Here is a 22,393-nt window from a genome sequence, read left to right on the forward strand (position 1 = left end):
TATCTATCTATCTATCTATCTATCATCTATCATCTATCTATCTATCATCTATCTATCCTCCCTCCCTCCCTCCTGCCTGCCAGTTTCTGAGTTAGAGAGGCTACAAAAACCCTAGAACTTTCTTATTTACAAAAAGAAAAGGGTAAGGGGGCAGGATGTGAGATTCGACTGCCAACATGAGGTTGATGGCAGTACAGATTTATTGATCCACTTTGTTGTTCAGAGACTAGTGATCTCTTCTAGAATCAGAGCATTTCTGCAATAGAAATCTGAAGATCATCTTGTTTGAACTGCTTTATTTACACATGATGGGACCTCTGAGCTCCAGAGATAAGTGGCTGCCAGAGGCCAAAGAAATTATTCTGTTGTTTCCCTTTCTGGACAGTAAACTTTTTATTGGAAAATCATATACGTTTAGAAAGAAAAATCCAAGATAGATTAGATCCTTGTAACCAGTTTCAAGATCAACATGAAATCATTACCAACCAACCACATCAAAATAATTCCTGCTGCCCTTCTTCCAGTTTCTACACACATCCTCACTGTCAAAGGTAGCTGTGATTCTACATACCAGTAACTTAACTTTTCCTGTTTTGAGTTTTATGTAAACTTAATGACACCAGAACCCCCATTTATTTGGGCTTAGTTTCACCCAATGTGAAGCTCATGAAATTAGCTTTGCTGATTGCAATAGTCTTGTCATTTTTTCAGGGTGCTTCACTCTAGGTACACATACAACACAGTACATTTATTTTCCTGTTGGTTCATTTAATTTTGGAGAGTCTAGTGCTAATTTTCATTTTCATCCTTATTATTTTGCTTCTGGTTATTAGTATTTTTTAATTTGTTTTTATTAAATTTTGTTGTATTTCATACAGAATATCTCAAACAATCTGAATCATCTTTATAACCCTGTCCCCACCAGCACCCTCCCATAGCCCCTCCTTTGGAACCCATATACTCTGTCCTGGGTGTTAAGGCCCACTGTGTCAAGTCAGTGTCCCCAGACATTCCCCAGTGCAAGTCCATCCACTTGCAGTCTAGTCAGATCCCTCTCATCTATCTATCCAAACACCTATCATTTTTTCTTTCTTTTTCTTTTTTTTAAACAGAGCATAGGGTGGGGGTTTATTTACAGAGGAGTGGGCACCCCCCATTTATGCTTGCCCTAGAAAGTCCAGACTCAGACAGATTCTGTGACTTTCTGACAGCCGCATAAAATGGAGTTACCTTCTGCCATTCTCAGCTTACATAACCTTAGCTCCTCCCCACATGCAGCTAAGGTCTACTGGTTGGGTAGGAGGGGTATATGACTCCCCCCGGACTCCTTGATGAGCAAGCACACAAACTTCTTAAAACAACCAGGAGAGAGCAGCACACACTCCCTGCACCTGCTAGCCAGGGGTACACTCCCATAATCCTACCAGGTAAGAGCCCAGCAGGAAGGCCATAGCATATGCCCACCAGAATAAGGGTACACAGAGATGCAGGTGGGAAGCAGTGTGGGCATTCCCTCTCTCTGGCCTTGTTTATGCTAGGTGAGAGCTATACCACTGTGGTGCTCTCCAGTCAGCTTCCAATTCCAGTCATAATAGATTATGCCTGCAAATTAGCCTTTGGGATTGAGTGCCCCCCCCGACACAAACACACACACACATAACCATATAGAATAAATGCAACAGTTGGTTCTAGCATTTAGGAGGTAGAGGCAGGAAGATCACAAATTCATGGTCACAGGTGTTCAATGAGTTCAAAGTCAGCCTGGGCTACAAACTCTGTCCCCAAAGTAAAATAAGCTTAAAAGTTGGGTTGGGGATACGGCTCAGTGGTAGGTAGAGTTTTTATCTGTCATGTGGGTAGAACCCAGCACTACACACACACCAAAAGCCCACTCACCTGTGCACACACAGGGAGACTGCAGTCCTAATCTCTGACAGACACTCACCACTGCCAACCCCGTTCCTGCCCCGCCTGCCAGACTGATGGCTGTCCTGGTCTGCCCAGGCTCAGCTTGGTCAATGAGAACCCTGGGCTCGGACAGCTTTCTGCTTTGGTTCCCATTAAGACTACTCTGGGCTGTCTGGACAGAGGGGCTCTAGTTCCTCAAAAGGTTTCCACTAGCCCAGGGCCAGCCACTCCTTCCAGAGTGTGCCTCCTGGTACTCACTAATAAGACACAGTGCTCAGACCTTGGTGCTTGTTGGGAAGAGCCAGGTATTCTGTGGAGGGAGTCCCTAAGGCTGAATTTTTATTTAAAAATTATTTTTTTGTCTTTTTGAAACAGGGTCTCCCCATAGCCCCAGCTGGCCTGGAACTCACAAAGATATGCCTGCCTCTGCCTCCCAAGTGCTGGGATTAAAGGCGTGCACCACCATGCCTGGCTATAATCAGTGTTAACTGCTGAGCCATTGCTCCAGCCCCATTATTATTTTCATTTTATGTGTATGACTGTATTGCCTACATGTATATAAGTACACCCATGTTGTGCAATGCCCTTGGAAGCCAGAGGAGTCCGTCAGGCCCCTGAAATGGAGTTACAAATTGTTGTTAGTCATTCTGTGGATGCTGGGAATCAAACCTAGGTCCTGTGCAAAAGCAGCCAGTACTCTTTAACTGCTGAGCCATCTCTCCAGTCCAAAAGCTGAATTAAAAAAAAAAAAAGTTATGCGTTTGAATGTTTCACCTCCATGTATGTAAGTACACCCATGTCATGAAGTGCCAGCTGAAGTCAGAAGAGGGTGTGTGATCCTCTGGTACTGGAATTACAAACTGTTGTTACCTGCCATGTGGGTGCTGAGAACTGAACCTGGATCCTCTGCACTGAGCCAGCTCTCCTGTATGACTTGATTTTTCTTTTCTTTTTCTTTCTTTCCTTCCTCCCTTCCTTCCTTCCTGTTCTTAATGCAGGGCTTCATGCATTCCAGGCTGGTTTTGAACTCACCATGTAGTAAAGAATGACCTTGAACTCCTGATTCTCCTCCCTCCACCTCCTGAGTGCTGAGGTGACAGGCATGCACCACCACACTAGGTTTACGTGGTCACTAGATGGAAGTCAGGCTTTGTGCATGCCAGGCGAGCACTCTGTCAATTGAGTCCCAGGACTAGCCCTTGTTTTGAGACAGTCTTACCGTGTATCCCTATCTGCCTCAGTCCCTCCAGGAAGGAATGACCAGCATCAAGGACCATGCCTGGATCTTCCAGTTTATAGATTCAGCTTCCAGACCACAGAAGCTATGGGGTCACTTGACAACAGATGGGCTCACAGAGAATCCAATGAGCCCAATGCAAAGTGGGGAGGCCCTCAAGGACACATGACTCTGGTGGGCAAGGGACTAACAAGCTGCAGTCTATCCACAGCCGGAAACAACTGAACAATGAAAAACAGCTAACCTCTAGCACCACAGCAGGTGACACACGGATCCCACAGACACTGGGCTGGGGCAGAGAAGTCAGTGCCACAGGCTCTAGTACCACAGCAGGTGACACATGGATCCCACAGACACTGGGCTGGAGCAGAGAAGCCAGCGCCACAGGCTCTGGCCTATGAGAGTCTATTCAAAACACCCTGGGAAAAGGCTCCAGCAATCCCTGTTCCCATCTCTACCTTGAGAAAATTAACAAAGACTTAACTACATCTACAGGGTCATTTGCAAGTACACAAACATGTCAATACAGCCTACATAATCATAGTAGATAGATTAAATGATGATGCATTTTGTTCGCTTTTCTTATTTTTTTTGGTATTAATGCTTAAAAATTTATTATTTTTAACGTATATATGAGAAAGTATACCATGTCATGCAATACCCAGAAGAGGTATCAGATCCCCTAGAAACGGAGTTACAGATGGTTGTTAGCCACCATGTAGGTGTTGGGAATGGAACTCTGATCCTCTGCAAGAGTAGCCAGTGTTCTTCTTCTTCTTCTTTTTTTTGGTCTTTTTGAGACATGGTCTCCCTGTAGCCTCAGTTGGCATGGAACTCACTATGTAGACCAGGCTGGCCTTGAACTCACAGTTTCATCTGCCTAAACTCACAAATGCTGGGATTAAAGGTGTGTGTCACCATGCCCATCAAGAGTAGCTAGTGCTCTTAAATGCTGAGCCAGTTCTCCAGTCCTCCTCTTTTTTTGGAGATAAGGGTTCATGTAGCCCAGGCTGGCCTGGAACTGATTTTATAGTCAAGGGTGACCTTGATTTTCAGACCCTCCTGACTGTTGGGATTACAGGTGTGTACTACCATGCTCAGTTTTTGGGGTGATGGGGACTGATTACAGGTGTTTATGGATACTAGGCAAGCACTCTGTCAACTGAGCTAGAGCAGCAAGCCTCACAATACATCTTTGGGGAATGATGAGATAGCTCAGTCAGTAAAGGCGCTTAAACTGCAAGCTTGGTGAGCTACGTTGGATCTTCAGAACACCTACATAAAGGTAGAAGGAGAGAATCAACTCCAGAGAGCTGTCCTCTAGGTTCCACATGTGCACAGTGGCAAGAACATCTACCATATCATATACACATACAATGATAATAAAAATTTTTTAAAAATATTTATTATTTTTATTTTATGTGTATGTGTGTATTGCTTGTAAGTGCACCCGTGTCGTTCAATGCCCAAGGAGGACAGAAGAGACTGTCGGATCCCCTGGAACTGGAGATACAGTTGTTAGCTGCCATATGGGTGCTGGGATTCGAACCTGGGTCTTCTGGAAGAATAGTGTTCTTAACTGCTGAGCAATCTCTCCAGCCCCAATAAAAAATCTTAAAAAGAATGCCTCATGTGAGTTGGGCATGTTGGTGCACACCTTTAATCCCAGTACTCGGGGCAGAGGTGGGCGGATCTTGTGAGTTCCAGGCCAGCTGGGGCTACAGTGAGACCCTGTCTCAAAAACGACTGGGGGGGGCGGGAAGCCTCGTGCATGTGTGTGTTTGAGTATCTGTGTGTCTGTATGTGCACATGCGCATGTATGTATAGTGCTAGAAATGGAACCCAGGTCTTTGTACATACTATGCCAATGCTCTACCACTGAACTACACCCCCAGCCCCATACTGGGAGAATTCTAGGTAGGGGCTCTACCACTGAGCCATGCCCCCAGCCCTCAGTGAGCGATTCTAGTCAAGCGCTCCCTCCCTGAGCCACATCTCTAGCTCCTCATTGGGGGAACATAGGGGCTCTATCCCCGAGCCACACACCCAAGCCCCTCACTGGGGGATTCTAGGCAGAGGCTCTACCACTGAGTCATGTCCCTGGCTATCTAGGATGTATCTAGACTGAATTGGTATTGCCTGCATGTAGGTAAGTGCAATGCCCGAGGAAGACAGAAGAGGTTGTCGGATCCCCTGGAACTGGAGTTACGTACAGTTGTTAGCTGCCATGTGGGTACTGGGATTCGAACCCAGGTCTTCTGCAAGAACAGCCAGTGTTCTTAACTGCTGAGCCATTTCTGCAGCCCCAACTACATGATTTTTTTTTAACTCATAGAACTAGGGGCTGGAGAGATGGCTCAGAAGGTAAAGGTGCTTGCTGCCAAACCTGATGACCCGAGTTCCATCCTCAGGACCCACAAATGGTGGAACAAGAGAACTGACTGACTCATGAGAAGTTGTCCTGACCTCCACAGGCATGCTTAGGGACATGTGCAGACAAATACACACACACACAAAATAAATAAATAAATTTAATTAAAAATTTTTTTTGGTTTTTTGAGACAGGGTCTCCCTGTAGTCCCAGCTGGCCTGGAACTTACTATGTAGGCCATGCTGGCCACCACACCCAGCTATTTTAAAAAATTTTATAAAACTATACTCTCAAAATTTGTTGCCCAAGACTCATGTACAAAAGCAAACACAAGAGCCATACAGTACCTGGTCCTTGGTTCTCCCTTCTCGTTCTCTGATGTACGTGGTGACAATTCGCTCTGTCTCCTCTCGCAATCGAGGGTAGGAGCTGAGCTGGGGGGGCAAGCAAGAGGGGTGCATTGGCGAGGTCTTTGGGACATAAACCATGAGAGATGAGGCAGGGGAGGGAATTGGGGCGGGGGGGCATCACCAGGTCCCCACTCTGCTCCTGTTTCCCAGCTGTTGAAAGACAGGAGCAGGCCAGTGGGGTACAGTGGAGTGGAGAGGGGAAGAGGGTGGTCAAGCATGCTGATGGCTGCTCTGCAAAGCTTGTGAGCAGAAGGTGGAGATGGGACAGAAAGCAAGTGACATGCGTTTGCCACCCAGAGGTGTCCAACAGCCCCCTCCAGCCCAGCCCGAATGATGAGGGTAGGAGCACAGAGGGCCTTGCTTGGGAATGATGACAATGTGGGTGACTGAGCTCAGGGGATCTCCTTGCTGGAAACCATCACTGTGAGGTGGGCACCCAAGTGGCAAACACCCTCAAAGCCCCTTGCTTTTATGAAGAGTAATGAGTGACCTGAACCACACATGTGGGTGGCATCACATTTCCTGAGTTTAGAGAAGATCCATAAATTGGGGGAAATGGAGACACTGTTAAAATGCACCACAGCTGCTGTGGTGGTAGCAAGGGACCCCTTGTTCCTATGGGCTCATGGGAACATTTGGAGATGTTAAAGGTCTCCAGTCTCCATTAGTCCCCCAAATCCTTCCCCCATTCTAGAAGTCTGCCATTGCCCAGCATGGTTCCCCTGAAGCAGGGTGGTCCAGGAGCTCAGGGTTGACACTAATGGATGGGAGATAGATGATAGGGTGGGGAACTGATGGGGAGTATGGGAAGATTGAAGTCTGTTACCTTCTCACCACACTTTTTAATGACTGTGGCCAGCTCTGAGACCACGAGGTCAACACACTTCAAACTCGGCTCTTTGAGTTTTACAAGCTGTTTTTTCACAATGGCTTCAAAGGCCATGTCAGGGGTGAAGAGCCCCGTCCTGGGTCATGCGGAGGAGGGCAGGATGAGGTGGAAAGACACCCAGGGAGCAACAGCAGGCCACACACACAAGAACACACATTGAACAGGAGACGAGAGAGAGAGAGAGAGAGAGAGAGAGAGAGAGAGAGAGAGAATCAAGAATGAGCTGGTTAGTGCAAGCGCCAGGAAGCCTGCACCTGCATTTGCCCCCAAAATTGCTTCCAATCATCAAGGCCTTGGGGGCAGAGGGCTGGGCTATAGTTCAAGGTCACTTGTGCTAAAAGACATTGTCATCATAGTCAGACATGTGTGTGTTTGTATGTTTGTGTGTCTTCAATGATCACATCTGTGACAGCAGCCCCTCGTATGAAAATTAGCAACTTCTCTGTTTTTTTTTTTTTTTTTTTTGGTTTGTTGGAGACGGGGTCTCTTTGTAGCTCCAGCTGTCCTAGAACTTACTATGTAGACCAGGCTGGCCTTGAACTCACAGAGATCCGCCTGCCTCTGCCTCCCAAGTGCTGGGATTAAAGGCGTGCACCACCACACCCGGCTGGGTTTTTCTTTTTTAATTTTAAATTTTAATTTATGTGTATGAGTGTTTTGCCTGTGTGTATATAAGTGTACCACATTCATGCAACGTCTGCAGAGGCCAGAAGAGGGCACAGGATCCCCTGGAACTGGAGTTAAGGATGGTTGTGAGATGCCAAGTGGATACTGGGAACTGAACTCAGGTCCTCTGCAAGAGCAGTCGGTGCTCTTAACTGATGAGTCATATCTCCAGGCCCTCTGGGTTTTGTTTTTTGAAACAGCGACTCATGTAGCCCAGACTGGCCTCAAATGCTCCATATACCTAAGAATGACCTTGAACTTGTATTTTCTGCTTCTGCCTCCCAAGTGCTGGGCTAACAGGTATGCACCATGCAGCCCAGTCTGTGGGGTGCTGATCATCGAACCCACAGCTTTGTGTGTGCCAGGCAGGCATTGTACCAACTGAGCCACACCCCAGCTCTCCTCTGTCCAACTGAAGAAACAGATGAGGACTTTGCAGTAATAGAACAGAAAGCTGAAGCAGGAATTCCCTGCCACTCTGGAGGGCCGGGGACATCCAGACCACACAAGCAGACGCCCTCCCCCTCCCCCTCCCCCTCCCCCCTCAGCATTTCAGCCACCTGGCAGGAGCAAGCTCTCCTGGGAAACAGGCCTTCAGCTTGTGTATCCTGCATAGTGCCTATGAACCCAGGCCCTTGTGACCAGGTAGATGGAACATGGGCTGGCCCAGGGGGTGTGGGGGTGGGGATGAATAGGGCTAGCAAGGGCCCCAGCAGGAGCTGGCAGGACCACTGAGGAGCCCAGGCAGCTTTGTGAAGCTGGGCACTCAGCTCTCATTATGCTATTGGCATTTGCTCCTTCTCCAGAGCCACGGGGACAGAGGAGTGACTAGCTTAAGGATGCCAAGCATTTGTCATTTGTTAAAAAGGGTGACAAATAACAGCTAGGGAGCTTCACAGAGGCTTGGCCTCCAGCAGCTGATGTTGGGTGCCCCAATCTGCTTCTGTAGCAGGCAGCAAAGAGACATAGCTAGAAGGTACCCCCATTCCACCATACACATGCTAGGCTTGGTATCAGGATCCCAGGAGGCCTGTTAACAGGTCGGGCTGGTTGTGGACACTCCCGGTACCCCCAACCCCTCATGAATGGGTGAAGAATGACATACACCCATCCCTGTGTGATTCTTGCAAATGGAGGTAACCTGAGGCCTGATACCAAGCCTGCGTCCCGTGTCCATGGGTGCGGTACCTTGCCGGTGCACTGCCTAACTGTATTGATTAGCTCCTGGATAACCAGGTCCACGCATTTCAGACAGGGCTCTTTCAGCTTGACCACCTGCTTTTTCACAATGGCCTCGAATGCCAAGTCTGGCGTGAAGAGCCCCGTCCTAGAAACATCCGGACCAGGTGGGGGAGCAGAGAGAGATAAGTCAAAGAGAAACAGAGGGCCTGGTCAGCCATTTCTTAAGTACAGGCAGGAAACCAACAAGGAAAATGGTCATATCCAGGGTAAGGGTTGGGGAACCTACAGGGCAATCCAAGAATCCTGACATGAAGACTGGACAACTGGTCAGCTACACTGGTTAGAATTATGGAGGGGACCCCCAAGAGGCCCCCAGAGACCCATGATGGGACACATACCAGGTCCCTGTAAGTATAACTCAGTTCTGTTCCAACCTCACCCCAGACAAATCTGCACTGAGCTTTCTTAGTTTTCTCTGGGGAATACAGTCACCCAAGTCCATGTATTTCACCCCAAGGGATGAAGACAACCCCAAGGGCTGTGACAGTCACAAAGTTTGAGACACACCACTCACCATGTCCTTAGAAACCCTCAAGGAGATGCTTACGTGGCTACATAAACCACCCATGAGCCCCCTTAAGGCCTAACCAATGGGGTGCTTTCAGAGGATTAGGGGGCCCCAACTGGCTGGAGGGGATGGCAGCATGGTGACTCCCTGCAGAACTTGCCTGACTCCGTGGATATTCTTAATGGCATAGCTGATCTCTCGGCGTAAATCTTTCTCATCAAACTCCATCTGCAAAGAGATAAGCCAAATACATGGGATGGGGTGCTGTGGATACCCCACAGCAGGTCCAGATTCTGGGAAAGTTTGTTCCTATTCATGGTTCTAATTCAAAAAAGAATATTTAACAAGTTCAAATTAAAAGAAAACAACTGAGGAACAGTGAGGAGATGGCTTAGCCGGTAAAGTGCTTGTCTTCAGTTCTAGCCCCAGAACCGATGTAAAAAAGTTGGAGATTCAGTCAGTTGCTGCCAAGTCTGACAACCTGAGCTCAATACCTAGGACTTATATGGAGGAAGGAGAGAGCCAACTCCCACAAGTTTTCCTCTGACATTCACATACACCCCCACATACTAAATAAAGACAATGCCAAAAAAAAAAAAAAAATACACTTAAAAAAAAAAAAAAAAAAAGCTGGGTGTGGTGGTATTTGTGTGGAGAGTTGGGAGGGAGGAAACAAGAAGATCCCTTGGGCTCCCTGGCCAATAAGCCTAGCCTACTAGGTGAGTTCCAGGTCAGTGAGAGATCCTGTCTCCAAAAATAATAAGGTGGGGGGCTGGAGATGGCTCGGCGGTTAAGAGCACTGACTGCTCTTACAGAGGACTGGGGTTTGATTCCCAGCACCCACATGGAGGCTAAGAACATTCCTTAACTCCAGTTCCAGGGGAATCCAAAGCCCTCTTCTGACCTCTGCAGCATTGCATGACACAGGTGCACTCACATACATGCAGGCAATACACTCATATGCATAAAATAAAAATAAGAAATAAAATATTAAAAAAAAAAGTGGGAGTGGGGCTACAGTTCAGTTTGGTAGAACATCTGCCTAGCATAGATAGAGCACTGCAATCCATCCTCAGCACAGAATAAACTGGGCATGGGTATTGCCTGTAATCCTAGCACTATAGAGGTAGAGACAGGAGGATAGGAGTTTGAAGCCAGGCTGGGCCACTGGAGACCTTTTTTTTAAAAAAATTTATTAAAGCACAGCACAGGTGCACTTACACACATGCAGGCATATTACTCATACACATAAAACTTTAAAAAAAAATTTTAAAAAAAGGTGAATGGGACATGAAGAATGACAATGGAGGCTGTCCTTTGGTCTCCACCTAACACACACATCCAGAGGCACACTTGTGCAGCCCGTGCACATACACACACAGAGGAAAAGATTCGAAGCTGGGAATATTGATGCACACTCCTAATCCTAGCACTTAGAAGACATCCTTAGAAGGATGTTTGCTGCAAGTCTGAGGCAGCTTGGGCTGCATAGCAAATACCAGACTAGCCAGGGCTACAGAGCAAGATCCTGTCTCCAAAAACAAAAAAACAAAAAAGAAAGAAAAAGATCAAAATTAGAGCCTAATATGAGCAGAGGTGAAATTGACAGTACCTGAGTGCTGGGACTAAAGGAATGTACCACCACGCCCAGCCATCCAAAACTTCTAACACACTAGAATCCTGAGGAACTAACAAGGATCTAGTTCTGTGCACAGAAATGAGCATAACTATTCAAAAGTGTGAATAAGAGATCCAAAAAGAGGACGTTGATTGAATGCTGGACAGAATGCTCCTAAAATGAGGTGTTTTCACAGTGCACTAGGTGGCATGAGCCTACTATCTTAGCACAGAAGGCTGAGGCAGAAATACCTGGAATTTAAGCCCCAGTAAGAAAGATGCTGTCACAAAACAGCAAGAGAAAAGGGGGAGGGGGAGAACCCACTGGCAGACTGCATGGCTAGCATGCACAAAGCCCTGGGTTCCATCCACAGCATGTGCACAGATACACACACATACCTACTGATTTTTTGACTAGCTTTAAAAAGTTAGTTCAAGTCTCCAGGGTGCTAGGATTACTGGTATGCGCCACTATGGCCAACCAATGAACTATACAGCCCCAGCTGGTCTGGAACTCACAACATGACCAGGGTGGCGTTGATCTCACAGAGATCCAGCTGCCTCTGCCTCCTAAGTACCTAGACTAAAGTTGTGCACTGCCTGTCCATTTCTTAATTTTTAAAATCGAGACAGGATCTCACTATGTAGCCCTGGCCTGGAATTTGCTATGTAGCCTAGACTGACCTTGAACTCAGAGATCCACTTGCCTCTATCTTCCAAGTGAAGGGATTAAAGGTACGTACCACCACACTTGGCCCATGTATCATATCATTTTTTATCATTATATTTTATTTACTCTATGTGTGTTTATACATACATATGTTACGGAGGTCAGAGGACAACCTACTGAAGTTGTTTCTCTCCTTCTACCATGTGGGTTCCAGGGATCAAACTCAGGTCGACAGGCTAGGCAGCAAGCACCTCTACCTGCTGAGCTATGTCATCAGCCCTCATGTAGCATCTGTCTTACAAAATTTTTATTTATTTATTTATTTATTTATTTATTTATTTATTTATTTATTTGTTTGTTTGTTTATTTTATTCATTCATTCATTCATTTAATGTGCTCTTAATCACTGAGTCATCATCTCTCTAGCCCATGTATCATCTTTTCTGTCAGTGGAAGAAAACGGAACTTTCATATAGTTCTGCCCAAAGCTTTTAAGCTGTGTGATGCAGGAAGGAAGACCACACATGGGGCCACCTTCTCCAGACTATACACTGGTAACAGCATCCTCCATCTAAGAGCTTGAGCCCTGTGGCTGAGAAAGGGGCCAGGTTTGAGGTCAAGGACCCAGGTCCAACAAAAGTGTGTTAGTCTACAGTCAGAGACTGGGGAGTCCATACCTTCACTAGCTCAAAGGGAAAGCGCTCATGAAAGATGCGATTGATCCTGGCACCCCCAGACAGTTCCAGTGTGTCCACTTGGTCTCCAGAGCCCTCAATTCGTTTCTCAAAGTCCACTCCAAATTGTTGGACCATCCTTCAAAGAAAAAGAAAGCACAGTCAGAGTAGAAGCTTCTAGACAGCCCTGGAATTATGTTGTGAGTCAAGAAAAGGAAACTTTGCTCTTCTGTTTCTTTCTTTTTTTTAAATTTATTTTTTATTTGATTATTTTTATTTTATGTGTATGTGTGTTCTGTCTGCATGTAAGTGCACCACTTTATTGTCCTGCAATGCCTGTAAAGGCAAGAAAAGGGCATTGGATTCACTGGAACTGGAGTTCAGATGGTTGTTGCTGTGTGGGTCCTCTGTAAGAGCAGCCACCCTTAACCACTGAGCCATCTCTCCAATCCCCCAAATTTTGCTGTTTAAAAAAAAATTCTTGGCCGGGTGTGGTGGTGCACCCCTTTAATCCCAGCACTTGGGAGGCAGAGGCAGGCGGATCTCTGTGAGTTCAAGGCCAGCCTAGTCTACATAGCGAGTTCCAGGACAGCTGGGGCTACAGGGAGACCCTGTCTCAAAAGGACAAAAAAAAAAAAAAATCTCAGCTGGGCATGGTGGCACACACCTTTAATCCCAGTACTTGGGAGGCAGAGACAGGAGGAGCGCTGTAAGATCAAGGCTAGCCTGGTCTACACAGCAAGTTCCAGATTAGCTGGGATTACATAGAAATCTTGTCTCAAAAAAAAAAAAAAACTTAGTGCATGTGTGAGTGTGTGTGCGCGCACACATGTGGAGATCAGAGGACACCTTTTTGGGAGTTGGTTCTCTCCTTCCATCATATAGGTCTCGGGGAATTGAACTCCAGCCACCAGGCTTGGTGGCAAGCTCCTTTACCCACTGAGCCTGCCCCACAGCTAATTTTTCTTGTCTTTTATGTTATTTTTTTGAGACAGAGTCTTGCTCTATAGCCTATAGCTGAGGTAGGCCTTCAACTCCAGAGCCTTCTGCCTCAGCCTCCAGAGTGTTGGCAGTACAGGTATATGTACTCTATTACATATGGCATATAATACACAAAGCTACTTTGGGAAGCCTTCAAAGCCTGCTACGATGATTCACCTAAACACCCTGAGGAGACTGTTATCACCAAGTTTTCAGATTAATGTCCCAGTCAATGCAAACTCTCTCCAAGGCTTGAGTTAATCTGCTGCATGGCTGAGATTTAAGACAGCCCCTCCACATAATCCAGGGGCTGTCTGTGGCTTTCCACTACCTCCCCACCCCGTCATGTGGGTCTGCACCACTGATTGGCTTCATAGGTAGGTGACAATCTCATTTTTTCTTATCATCTTTCCTGACTACCCTGGGAAGGATGGTCATCTGACCTTTTGGGTACATAGACCTGGGGAGCCTAGCCCAGGCTGGCTCATAGAAAGCTCTGGGCACATGCTTGTGTGCATGAATGCATGTAGGCACAGGCAGTGGGGAGGAAGGAACATGTACTGCAACAGGGCTTTGGTCTTGCGTGTAGGGTCATCGGGCCGGAAGTTCTTGTACTCCTCTACTTCCTTCTCCAAGGACAGTAGCTGGCTCTGCAGCTTGCTTCGCAGGGTTGGCAGGGACTCTCGGATGTGGTTGGTCAGTTGCTGTAGGGGAGAGGGTGGAGAGATCAGTCAGGGAATGGAGGACTGATTTGCTTCTTCTCCCCTACACCCCAGCAAACCCAAGATACTGCAGATGGAGACGGAGCCAGGCCAAGAGAGGCCACATAGCTGCTTGCAGGGACCTTGTAGTGAGGCATCCATGCTGGTTCAGGACAATATGAAACAGGCACCCCTTGGTGTGGGGCCCCAAAACTACATGGGCCCCATCAGCTGCAGGGGTGAAGCTGGATGGCATCCTGGGGCTATGGGTGGCCGAACCCAAGCACAGACCCAGGATGGCTCTATGTACTAAAATATAGCAGTGTCCCCAGGCAGTATGAGAGGCACAGCTGCAGGTAGGTGGATGGGAGAGGTGAGGACAGAGCAAGGGCACCAGTAGATTCATAGAGGAAAAAAAAGACTGTGAAGAATCCAACACAAGGAGAGGTGAGCTGTGGGCCTAATGGTGGCCAAATCCTGCTGAACAGGGGTCCTTGTCTGGTGCTGCAAACCTTGGTCCCTGTCAGTAGAAGCTGTGCGTCCCACAGGCAGCAGGACTCTATCTTTACAGCTCTATGAACCTTTTACAAATTTCTATTTGCTTATTTTTGAGTGAGTATACAGGGAGGGGGGATGTCCAGGGTGGGAGGGAGTGCGAGTGCTAAGTGTGCATGTAGAGGTCAGATGGGAACTTTGTGGGGTCAGGGTTATTGTTTGACCCTTCCATGGGTTCTGGGGAGTGACATCAACTCATCATGTCTGAGTGGCAAGCACCTTTACCTGCTGAGCCATCTTGCCAGCCCAGCACCCAAGACCACTGAACTCAGCCCAAATTGAAGGGGGCCAGGTGGGTTGTACAGCTGGAGCTTCAGGAGGGTTTTATTTCCTTCCTGTCCCTCCTCAATCTGTCCGGCTGACAATCCCTTTCCCAGGACATTTACTCCCAATTCTGAACACTGCGGCACTTGCTCTGGAAGATGCCTGGAGTTTCAACTTGCTAGGACCCTAGACAAAACTAATACCTGACTAGGGATTTATCTGATGGCTCATTTACTGGTCATGCTCCAGTTATTAGACCCCTTTGTGAGGACAGAGTCTGGCTCTTACACACAGTACCTCTGGGTTTCTAGTCTATGAATAACATACTGATGTTGCTGCTGTTTCTTTTTCTTTCTTTTTTTTTTTTTTGGCCCCAGCTGGCCTGGAACTCACTATGTAGACCAGGCTGAACTCACGGAGATCCACCTGCTGGGATTAAAGGCATGTGTTACCATGCCAGGTACTGCTGTTTTATTCAGAGAGGGTCTCATGTATCACAAGTTACACAGATGAGAATGACCTTGAACTTCTGATCTCTTTCATGCTGGGATTACCAGGTATGTGCTACCAGGCCTGGTTTGGTATATTCTAGGCAGGGGCTCTACCTCTGAGCCATACCCCTAGCCCCTCATTGGGGGATTCTAGGTTGTCACTCTACCAGCACCTCAATGGGGGATTCTAGGCTGGTGTTCTTCCCAAGCCTCATCCTGAGTCTGGAATTATCGATTTTTGCACTGTTTCATGCAAATAAGGCATCAGTGTGGCAATCACATGATACCATCTCCTTTCACACAACATATGCACTAGAGTGCACATGGCCTCACTGACTCCTACCCCACGTAGCAGAAACAGCAACCACTTTCCCTTGACAGACATGAGGAGGAAGGCCTGGAAACACTGGGCCAGTACCTCTTGCTCAGAGGGTGGGCAAGGCTTTGGACTCCTGAGGGTCAGACTGTAGCATTTTCCCATGTAGCTGCAGTCCAGTGCTGCCAGGCGCTGGCCTTGGTTTAGCCCTGGACACTTTACCCAGTGACCCACCCGTGGGACTGTCCGTAGAGCTCCAGGCATATGACTAAATGATTACAATAATTAAAATAAAAGCAATACTGACTGTTAAGATTCAAAACAGTCACAGTACCATCTTGCTAAATCTGCCATTCATCACCAGGCCTTGAGTTAAACACACTTACAGGAGTAACAAGTAGACAGGTGCCTTTCTGTTAACACACTGCTGCTCTAGACTGAGAATGACACACGTGTGGATCAATGTTGTGTAGTATGCAACCTGCCCCACTGGACAGGGCAGCCTCAGAGTTCTACTCTACCTGATTGAGGGTCTTCTGGAGGTGAGGGGTGCCCATGCGGTCCGCCATGTGCCGATAGGCCGGGTGGGAAAGGAAGAATTTCCTCTCAGCTGCCAGTGCTGCCCTGATGTCCTTTTTACCTTCAATGTCTTTCTGGCTGCGGTTGACCACACCAATATAACCTAGAGATACACAAACAGTTGGTGTAAGACTCAGGCCAAGAAGGTCAAAATATCAGGGCTGCCACTGTGGGCCTGGCTCGGACTGGGCCAGGTGGAGGTGTAGAGAACAACTGGCCTTGTGAGTCACTCATGCACGATGCCACAACAGTACTCAGAGTCAACTGACAATGTGGAATACCACTGAAGGCAGCAAGGGAAAGCAGCATGGAATTGGGGAGAGGGTGAGGTTGGACCAAGTGTGCAATGAAGGAGGGAAGAGGAAGCTTTCAGGTGTATGAGTGCTAGAAGCTGAGCTTCCAGGACAGGTGAGATGGCTAGAGGACAGCCCAGAGACTGTTAACATGTGCCAAGCCCTGTGTTCCATCCCCAGCACTATAAAATAAGAAAGAAGAGTGCTGGAGAGATGGTACAGTGGGTTAAGAGTGCTTCCTGCCTTTTTAGAGGACTCGAGTTCAATTCCCAACACTCATGTAGGGCAGCTCACAACTGCCTGTAACTCTGGGTCCAGGGAATCGGATACCTCTGACCTCTGCAGGCACCTGCACTCACATGCACATAGCCATACACAGATACACACACATGCACATAATTTAAAAATAAAAATAATTCTTAAAAAAAAAAAAAAAAAAGACAGAAGAAAAAACTATTTTCAAAAAACAACAAAGCCCTTAAGAAGCCAGGCATGGTAGTGTATGCCTTTAGTCGTAGCACTAGGGAAGGAGAGGCCAGGCTGGTCAGCATGAGTTAGTTCCAGGCTACAGAGGGACCTTGTCTCAAAAAGGAAAAAAAAGAGAAGATAGACAATATGTCATATTAAATCCACACAAGGAAGGCTGGCAAAATGGTTCAGCAGCCCAAGGGCTTCCTACTAAACCTCACAACATGAGTTCAAAACCCAGAACCCACAAGGTGAAAAGATAACTGACTCAAAGAAGCTGTCTTCTTACCTCCACACTCATGCTGTATCCACAAAGACATCAAGCATGAACTTTTAAAAGACATGCACACCCTCTTCTGGCCTCTGTGGGCATTGTGCACTTACATATATGCAGGCAAAACACTCATAACTCATACTTTTATTAAATAAAAATGTTTTAATGGACATAAAATAGTCTCAAAACCCAAAATTTAGTAAATAAGTACATGAACAAATCCCAGCACTGAGGCATGAGGATCCAGAGTTCAAATTCAGCCTGGAAATTAGAGGCTAGCCCAGGCTATAGGAGACCATGTCTTAAACTACAACATAAAACCAAACCAAACCATCACATACACAATAACAAGAAAAGATCAATAACAAAAAGACTGGGTACAGAGGGTGATGGGGGACAGGGCAAGGGTAGGCAGAAGTCATCTGCTACGACTGGTTTTCTCTAAGCTGAAAGAGTTCTAAGAGGGAAGAATTCTGAGGGAAGAGCTGCTTTTTTTTTGTTTGGGGTTTTCTTCTGTGATGCTGGGGCTGGAATCCAGGGTCCTGTGCGTGCTAGGTGTGTGCTCTGCCCACTGGCACACATGCCAGCCCCTCCTGTGGGAGATGGGAAGTGCACTCAAGACACATGGGGAGAAATGTAAGGAAGCCACCTGAGTGGAGAGGAAGAGAGAAGTGTCACTCTTGGGAAGCCGATGGTGGTGTGTGTGTGTGTGTGTGTGTGACTGCCATTAAGGAGGAACAGGTGAATCAGGCACTGGGTCAAATGGGTAGACTTTTAGTACAGCTATTGCCTGCAGCTATGGAGCCTCCTCAAGATCTAAGGGGACCCAGAGTGTGTGACAGAGCTCACATTTGGTGGAGGGGATGGGGTCAGAGAGGGCCTGGCTCCTCAATCTGTTTTTGAAAGAGTATTTTCTTTTTCTTTTTTTTTTTTTTTGGTTTTTTTGAGACAGGGTCTCCCTGTAGCCCCAGCTGTCCTGGAACTCACTATGTAGACCAGGCTGGCCTGAACTCACAGAGATCCGCCTGCCTCTGCCTCCCGAGTGCTGGGATTAAAGGCCTGTGCCACCACATTTGTTTGTTTGAGACAGGCTCTGGCATATAACTTGTTATATAGCCGAGGATGACTGTGTACCTCCTGTCTCTACTCCCCCAGGGGGGATTAAAAGTATGCCCTACCAAGTCTAGCTGCCTACTTGCTTCCTAATGCTCCAGAAGAAAGCAACTATAGTTCAGAATCTACTGTGTACATGAGAAGCAAAAAACACATGTGTGATGGTGCCAGACCTTACCTCTTCTCAAGGGCAGCAGTTTATTTTCTAGAACATCCCTGGCATCTGTGCCTTCATCCATCAGGTCCAGCTTGGTGATGACACCGATGGTTCGCAGGCCTGAAAGAGCCCACAGGTCAGAGGGGGCCCGCAAAGGAAAGTTTCCCCAGGGTAGCAGGACTGTGAACCTAGGGAGAGGCCACAATGTCACTTTGCCTGGACCCCTGTTTGCAGAGTGGCAAATGAGAGTCCCAGCCCCAATGAACCTGACATGTGGCAAATGCTGCCAGTAAATGCTGGCCACCACCACTGAGGCCATGCTTGTAAATGGCCATAGCAGGACCAGGAGATGACTGGAAAACCAGAACCAGCTCGAGTGAGTTTGGAGGCCATGTGGCTACCTTGCTCTTTGGCTGGTGTTCCAATTCCACATCATGCCTGAACCTGAAGCAACTGTTTTCAGCGCCACTTGTCACCTGGACCAGCTTCAGTCTAGGGACCACCCATCAAAGTTCTTTACCTCCATGTCTATTGCAATGAGACAGGGTTAGAGCAATGCTACACACCTTCAGGCTATTTGTCCTTCTCAGTCCCCTAATCCTTACAGCCGCACTTCACCTGAGCACATCAAGTCTGTAAGACGAGCTTCCAGGACAGGTCAGATGGCTAGGGGGTTAGCTCTGCAGGAACCGTCTTGCTTTAACGTGTATAAAATGCTGGGTTTCCTCCCAGCTGGTAGCATGTTTCGTGTAGCATGCAAAAAGCCTTGACTTCCAGGCTTGAGATGGTTTAGTGGTTAAGAACACTGGCTGCTCTTGCAGAGGATCCAGATTCAGTTCCCAGCACCCACATGGTGGCTAACAACCATCTGTAATTCCAGTTCCAGGGGATCCAATCCCCTCTTCTGCATCTGCAGACATCGCACAACATGGGTATACTTACATACATTCAGGTAAAATACTCATACATAATAATAAAAATAAATATTTAAAAAGAGGAAAAAAAAAACCCTTGGGGGTCCATCCTGACCATCCTAAACTTTAATTGAGTGTGGTGGCAGAAACCTGTGATCTCACAAGGGTGACACATTGAGGCCCCAACCCATCCTGAGGTGACTGCATTAGTTGCCACCACTGTATTAAGTAGACTTGGAGGGGTGCTGCAACTGTAAATACCCACAAAGCTGACACGGGAAGAGGCTGAACAAGGAAGAGAGACATGAGTGGGGAAAGGTCTGGGGGTAGATGAACTAAAATAGAAACAACTAATCTCACTGTCTATGAGACCAGTCACAGTAAGGATAACGGAGTGGGCAAATGAACAATGGGGCCAACCCATGCACAACACTGGCCTCCTGCAGAATAATGTTCACTATCTCTATAGTACAGTGTTAGGGGACTGGAAAGATGGCTTAGTGGTTAAGAACACTGGTTGTTCTTGCAGAAGACCCAGGTTCGAATCCCAGCACCCACATGGCAGTTGACAACTGTCTGTAACTCCAGTCCCAGGGGATCCAACAGCCTCTTTTGGCCTCCGTGGGCATTGCACGACACGGGAACACTTACCTACACATAGGTAATACACATATACATATTAAAAAAAAAAAAAAGTGTTGAATGGGGCTGGAGAGATGGCTCAGTGGTGCTGGCTGCTCTTGCAGAGGACCCAGGTTCAGTTCCCAGTACCCATTCATAACTCCAGTTCCAAGGCATCTGATGTCCTCTTTTGGCCTCTGTGGGGATTGCATGGGTAGGTGCACTTACAGGCAGTCAAAACACTCACACATAAAATAAAAAGAGGGTTGGATCAGGGACACCTTAACCCCAGCATTCAGGAGGCAGAGGCAGGAGGGTCATGTGAGTTTGAGGCCAACCTGGTTTACATAGTGAATTCCAGGCCAGCTGGGGCTATAGGGAGACTCTGTCTCAAAAGGAAAAAAAAAAAAAAAAAAGAGGGGAGGGTCGGGTGTTGCAGCTGACACCTGTAATCCCAGCACTTAGGAGGCAGAGGCAGCTGTATCTCCAATGTTGAAGCCAGCATGGTCTACACAGAGAGGTCCAAACCAGCCAAAGCTACATAATGAAACTGACTCAAAAACAAAAGCAAGAATAAAATAGGAGATCTCTGTGAGTTCAAGGCCAGCCTGGTCTACACAGTAAGTTCAGCTGAGGCTACAGTGAGACCCTGTCTCAAAAAGGAAAAAAAAAAAAAAAAAGAAAAGGGAATGTGTACGGCAATCAAAAAAAAACACAAAAATTGTCCTATTTTAGCTGGGTGTGGTGATGCACACTTCTAATCCAAGCACTATGGAGGCAGAGGCAGGCAGAACTGTGTGAGTTCCAGGCCAGCTGGGGCTACAGGGAGACCCTGTTTCAAAAAGACTAAGGAGTTCCAGACCAGCTGGGACTACAGGGAAACCCTATCTGAAAAAGAAAATAAATAAATAAATAAATAAATAAATAAAAAAATAAATAAATAAATAAAATTTACATGTAAGCATAACTTTGAAAGGAAGTACAGCCAGGATATCAATATGGAGGAGGGGTTTTAGGGGTCTTGATTTTTCCATGATGACTTCTTTTTTGCAATAACCATGAGTACTTTCAAAAAAAAAAAGAAAAGAAAAGAAAAAGAAGTGGCTAAGGTGGCCTCTCTTAGAGAGCCAGTCCTATCAGGTCAGGTCCAGGGAGAACGCCTTACTCTTCAATTGCACCCCAAGGGGTCACCCGCCATCACCACACAGGGAATGCTGAGTGTCAGGAGGCCTCTTCCTAACATTTCTATTCCAGAGAGCAGAGCAGGGACAGGACCCAGCACTGACAGAGGGTACTGCTGCCCCAGGGCTTAGGGGTCACCTTGGGGGTCCACTTCCTTGGCCAGCTTGAGGGCATCTGAGTTGGCCAAGTCCATGTTGGCAGGTGTGACAGCAAGGATAAGGCTGCTTTCTCGGCTGATGAACTGCAGGATCATGTCTTTGATCTGGTACTCAATATCTGGTGGCTGGTCTCCCACTGGAACCTTGGTGATGCCCGGGAGGTCAATGAGGGTCAGGTTCAACACTGGGAGGATAATCAGAGGGAATGGCATCAAGAAAAGCCCAGGAAAGGGAAGGCGAACTACTATCCCTGGCCTATATAGTCCCAGTCCATGTCACCAAGTTCCCAGATGGGTCTCATCTCAGGACAGCTCCTGACATTCCTATTGGATCATATTTGCCAGAGGTCATGCTTGGTGTCATCCTTAATGGATCACTACCTTATTTATTATTTAGAATCTTTTTATGACATTTTATTTATTTATAGGTATGTGTAGAGGCATGAGTGTACCAAAAGCATACATGTGAAGATCAGAGATCTTCCAGGAGTCAGTTGTCTCCTTCCACCATGTGGGTCTCAGGGATCAAACTAGGTCTTCAGGCTTGGAGGCAAGCACTTTTCCTGCTGGGCCATCTGACCAATGAACGCCAGGGGCCCATCTGTCTCTGCCTCCCCAGTGCTGAGATTTAGGGTGCACACTGCCACACTGGGCTTTTTACATTACTGTGGAGAGAATTCAGGTCCTCACACTTGGGGAGCAAGCCTTTCACCCACTCTGCCATTTCCCCAGCTTCCATACTTTTTAAGGTTTGTTGTTTGTTTTAACTTTTATTTATTTTTATTTTATGTGTACAAGTGTTTTTCCTGCATACAGGTAAGTGTAGCTATGTTGTGCAGTGACTGTTGAAAGAAGGCATCATAGCTCCTGGAACTGGAGTTATAGATGGTTGTGAACAACCAGTGTTCTTAACTGCTGAGACAAGATCTATCCAGCCTTGTTTGATTTTTTGAGATAGGGTATGGGCACGTAGCCCAGGTTGACCTAGAACTCACCATGTACCTCAGGCTATAGGGCTGGGACAGGAGCTCAGTTAGCAGAGTGCTTGACTAGCATGCACAAAACCCCAAGTTCCACCCCTAACACCATATAAACAAGGTGTGGTTGCACATATCTATAATATCAACATTCTAGA

The 22,393-nt window shown here is 47.1% G+C and overlaps 1 protein-coding gene across 11 annotated transcripts in view; it reads right to left on the reverse strand.

Annotated features, from left to right (window-relative positions):
• Dnm2 (dynamin 2) overlaps positions 1-22,393 on the reverse strand; it is a 98,096-nt gene that overhangs the window by 25,550 nt on the left and 50,153 nt on the right. For 7 of the 11 annotated variants that reach the window (XM_008850010.2, XM_029554532.1, XM_008850005.3 and 4 more), the window contains exons 4-11: positions 21,240-21,443; positions 18,406-18,504; positions 16,022-16,182; positions 13,735-13,877; positions 12,196-12,331; positions 9,392-9,459; positions 8,670-8,808; positions 5,864-5,950 (exon numbers count right to left, since the gene is read on the reverse strand). In XM_008850010.2, the coding sequence (XP_008848232.1) occupies positions 5,864-5,950; positions 8,670-8,808; positions 9,392-9,459; positions 12,196-12,331; positions 13,735-13,877; positions 16,022-16,182; positions 18,406-18,504; positions 21,240-21,443 (1,037 nt within the window). Of the gene's footprint in view, positions 1-5,863; positions 5,951-6,752; positions 6,892-8,669; positions 8,809-9,391; positions 9,460-12,195; positions 12,332-13,734; positions 13,878-16,021; positions 16,183-18,405; positions 18,505-21,239; positions 21,444-22,393 lie in introns of all 11 variants that reach the window. The other 4 variants (XM_029554535.1, XM_008850006.3, XM_008850008.3 and 1 more) reach the window with 1 other exon arrangement.

This window comes from Nannospalax galili, unplaced genomic scaffold (assembly GCF_000622305.1).
Source record: "Nannospalax galili isolate Female #2095 unplaced genomic scaffold, S.galili_v1.0 scaffold1685, whole genome shotgun sequence".
NCBI lineage: Eukaryota > Metazoa > Chordata > Mammalia > Rodentia > Spalacidae > Nannospalax > Nannospalax galili.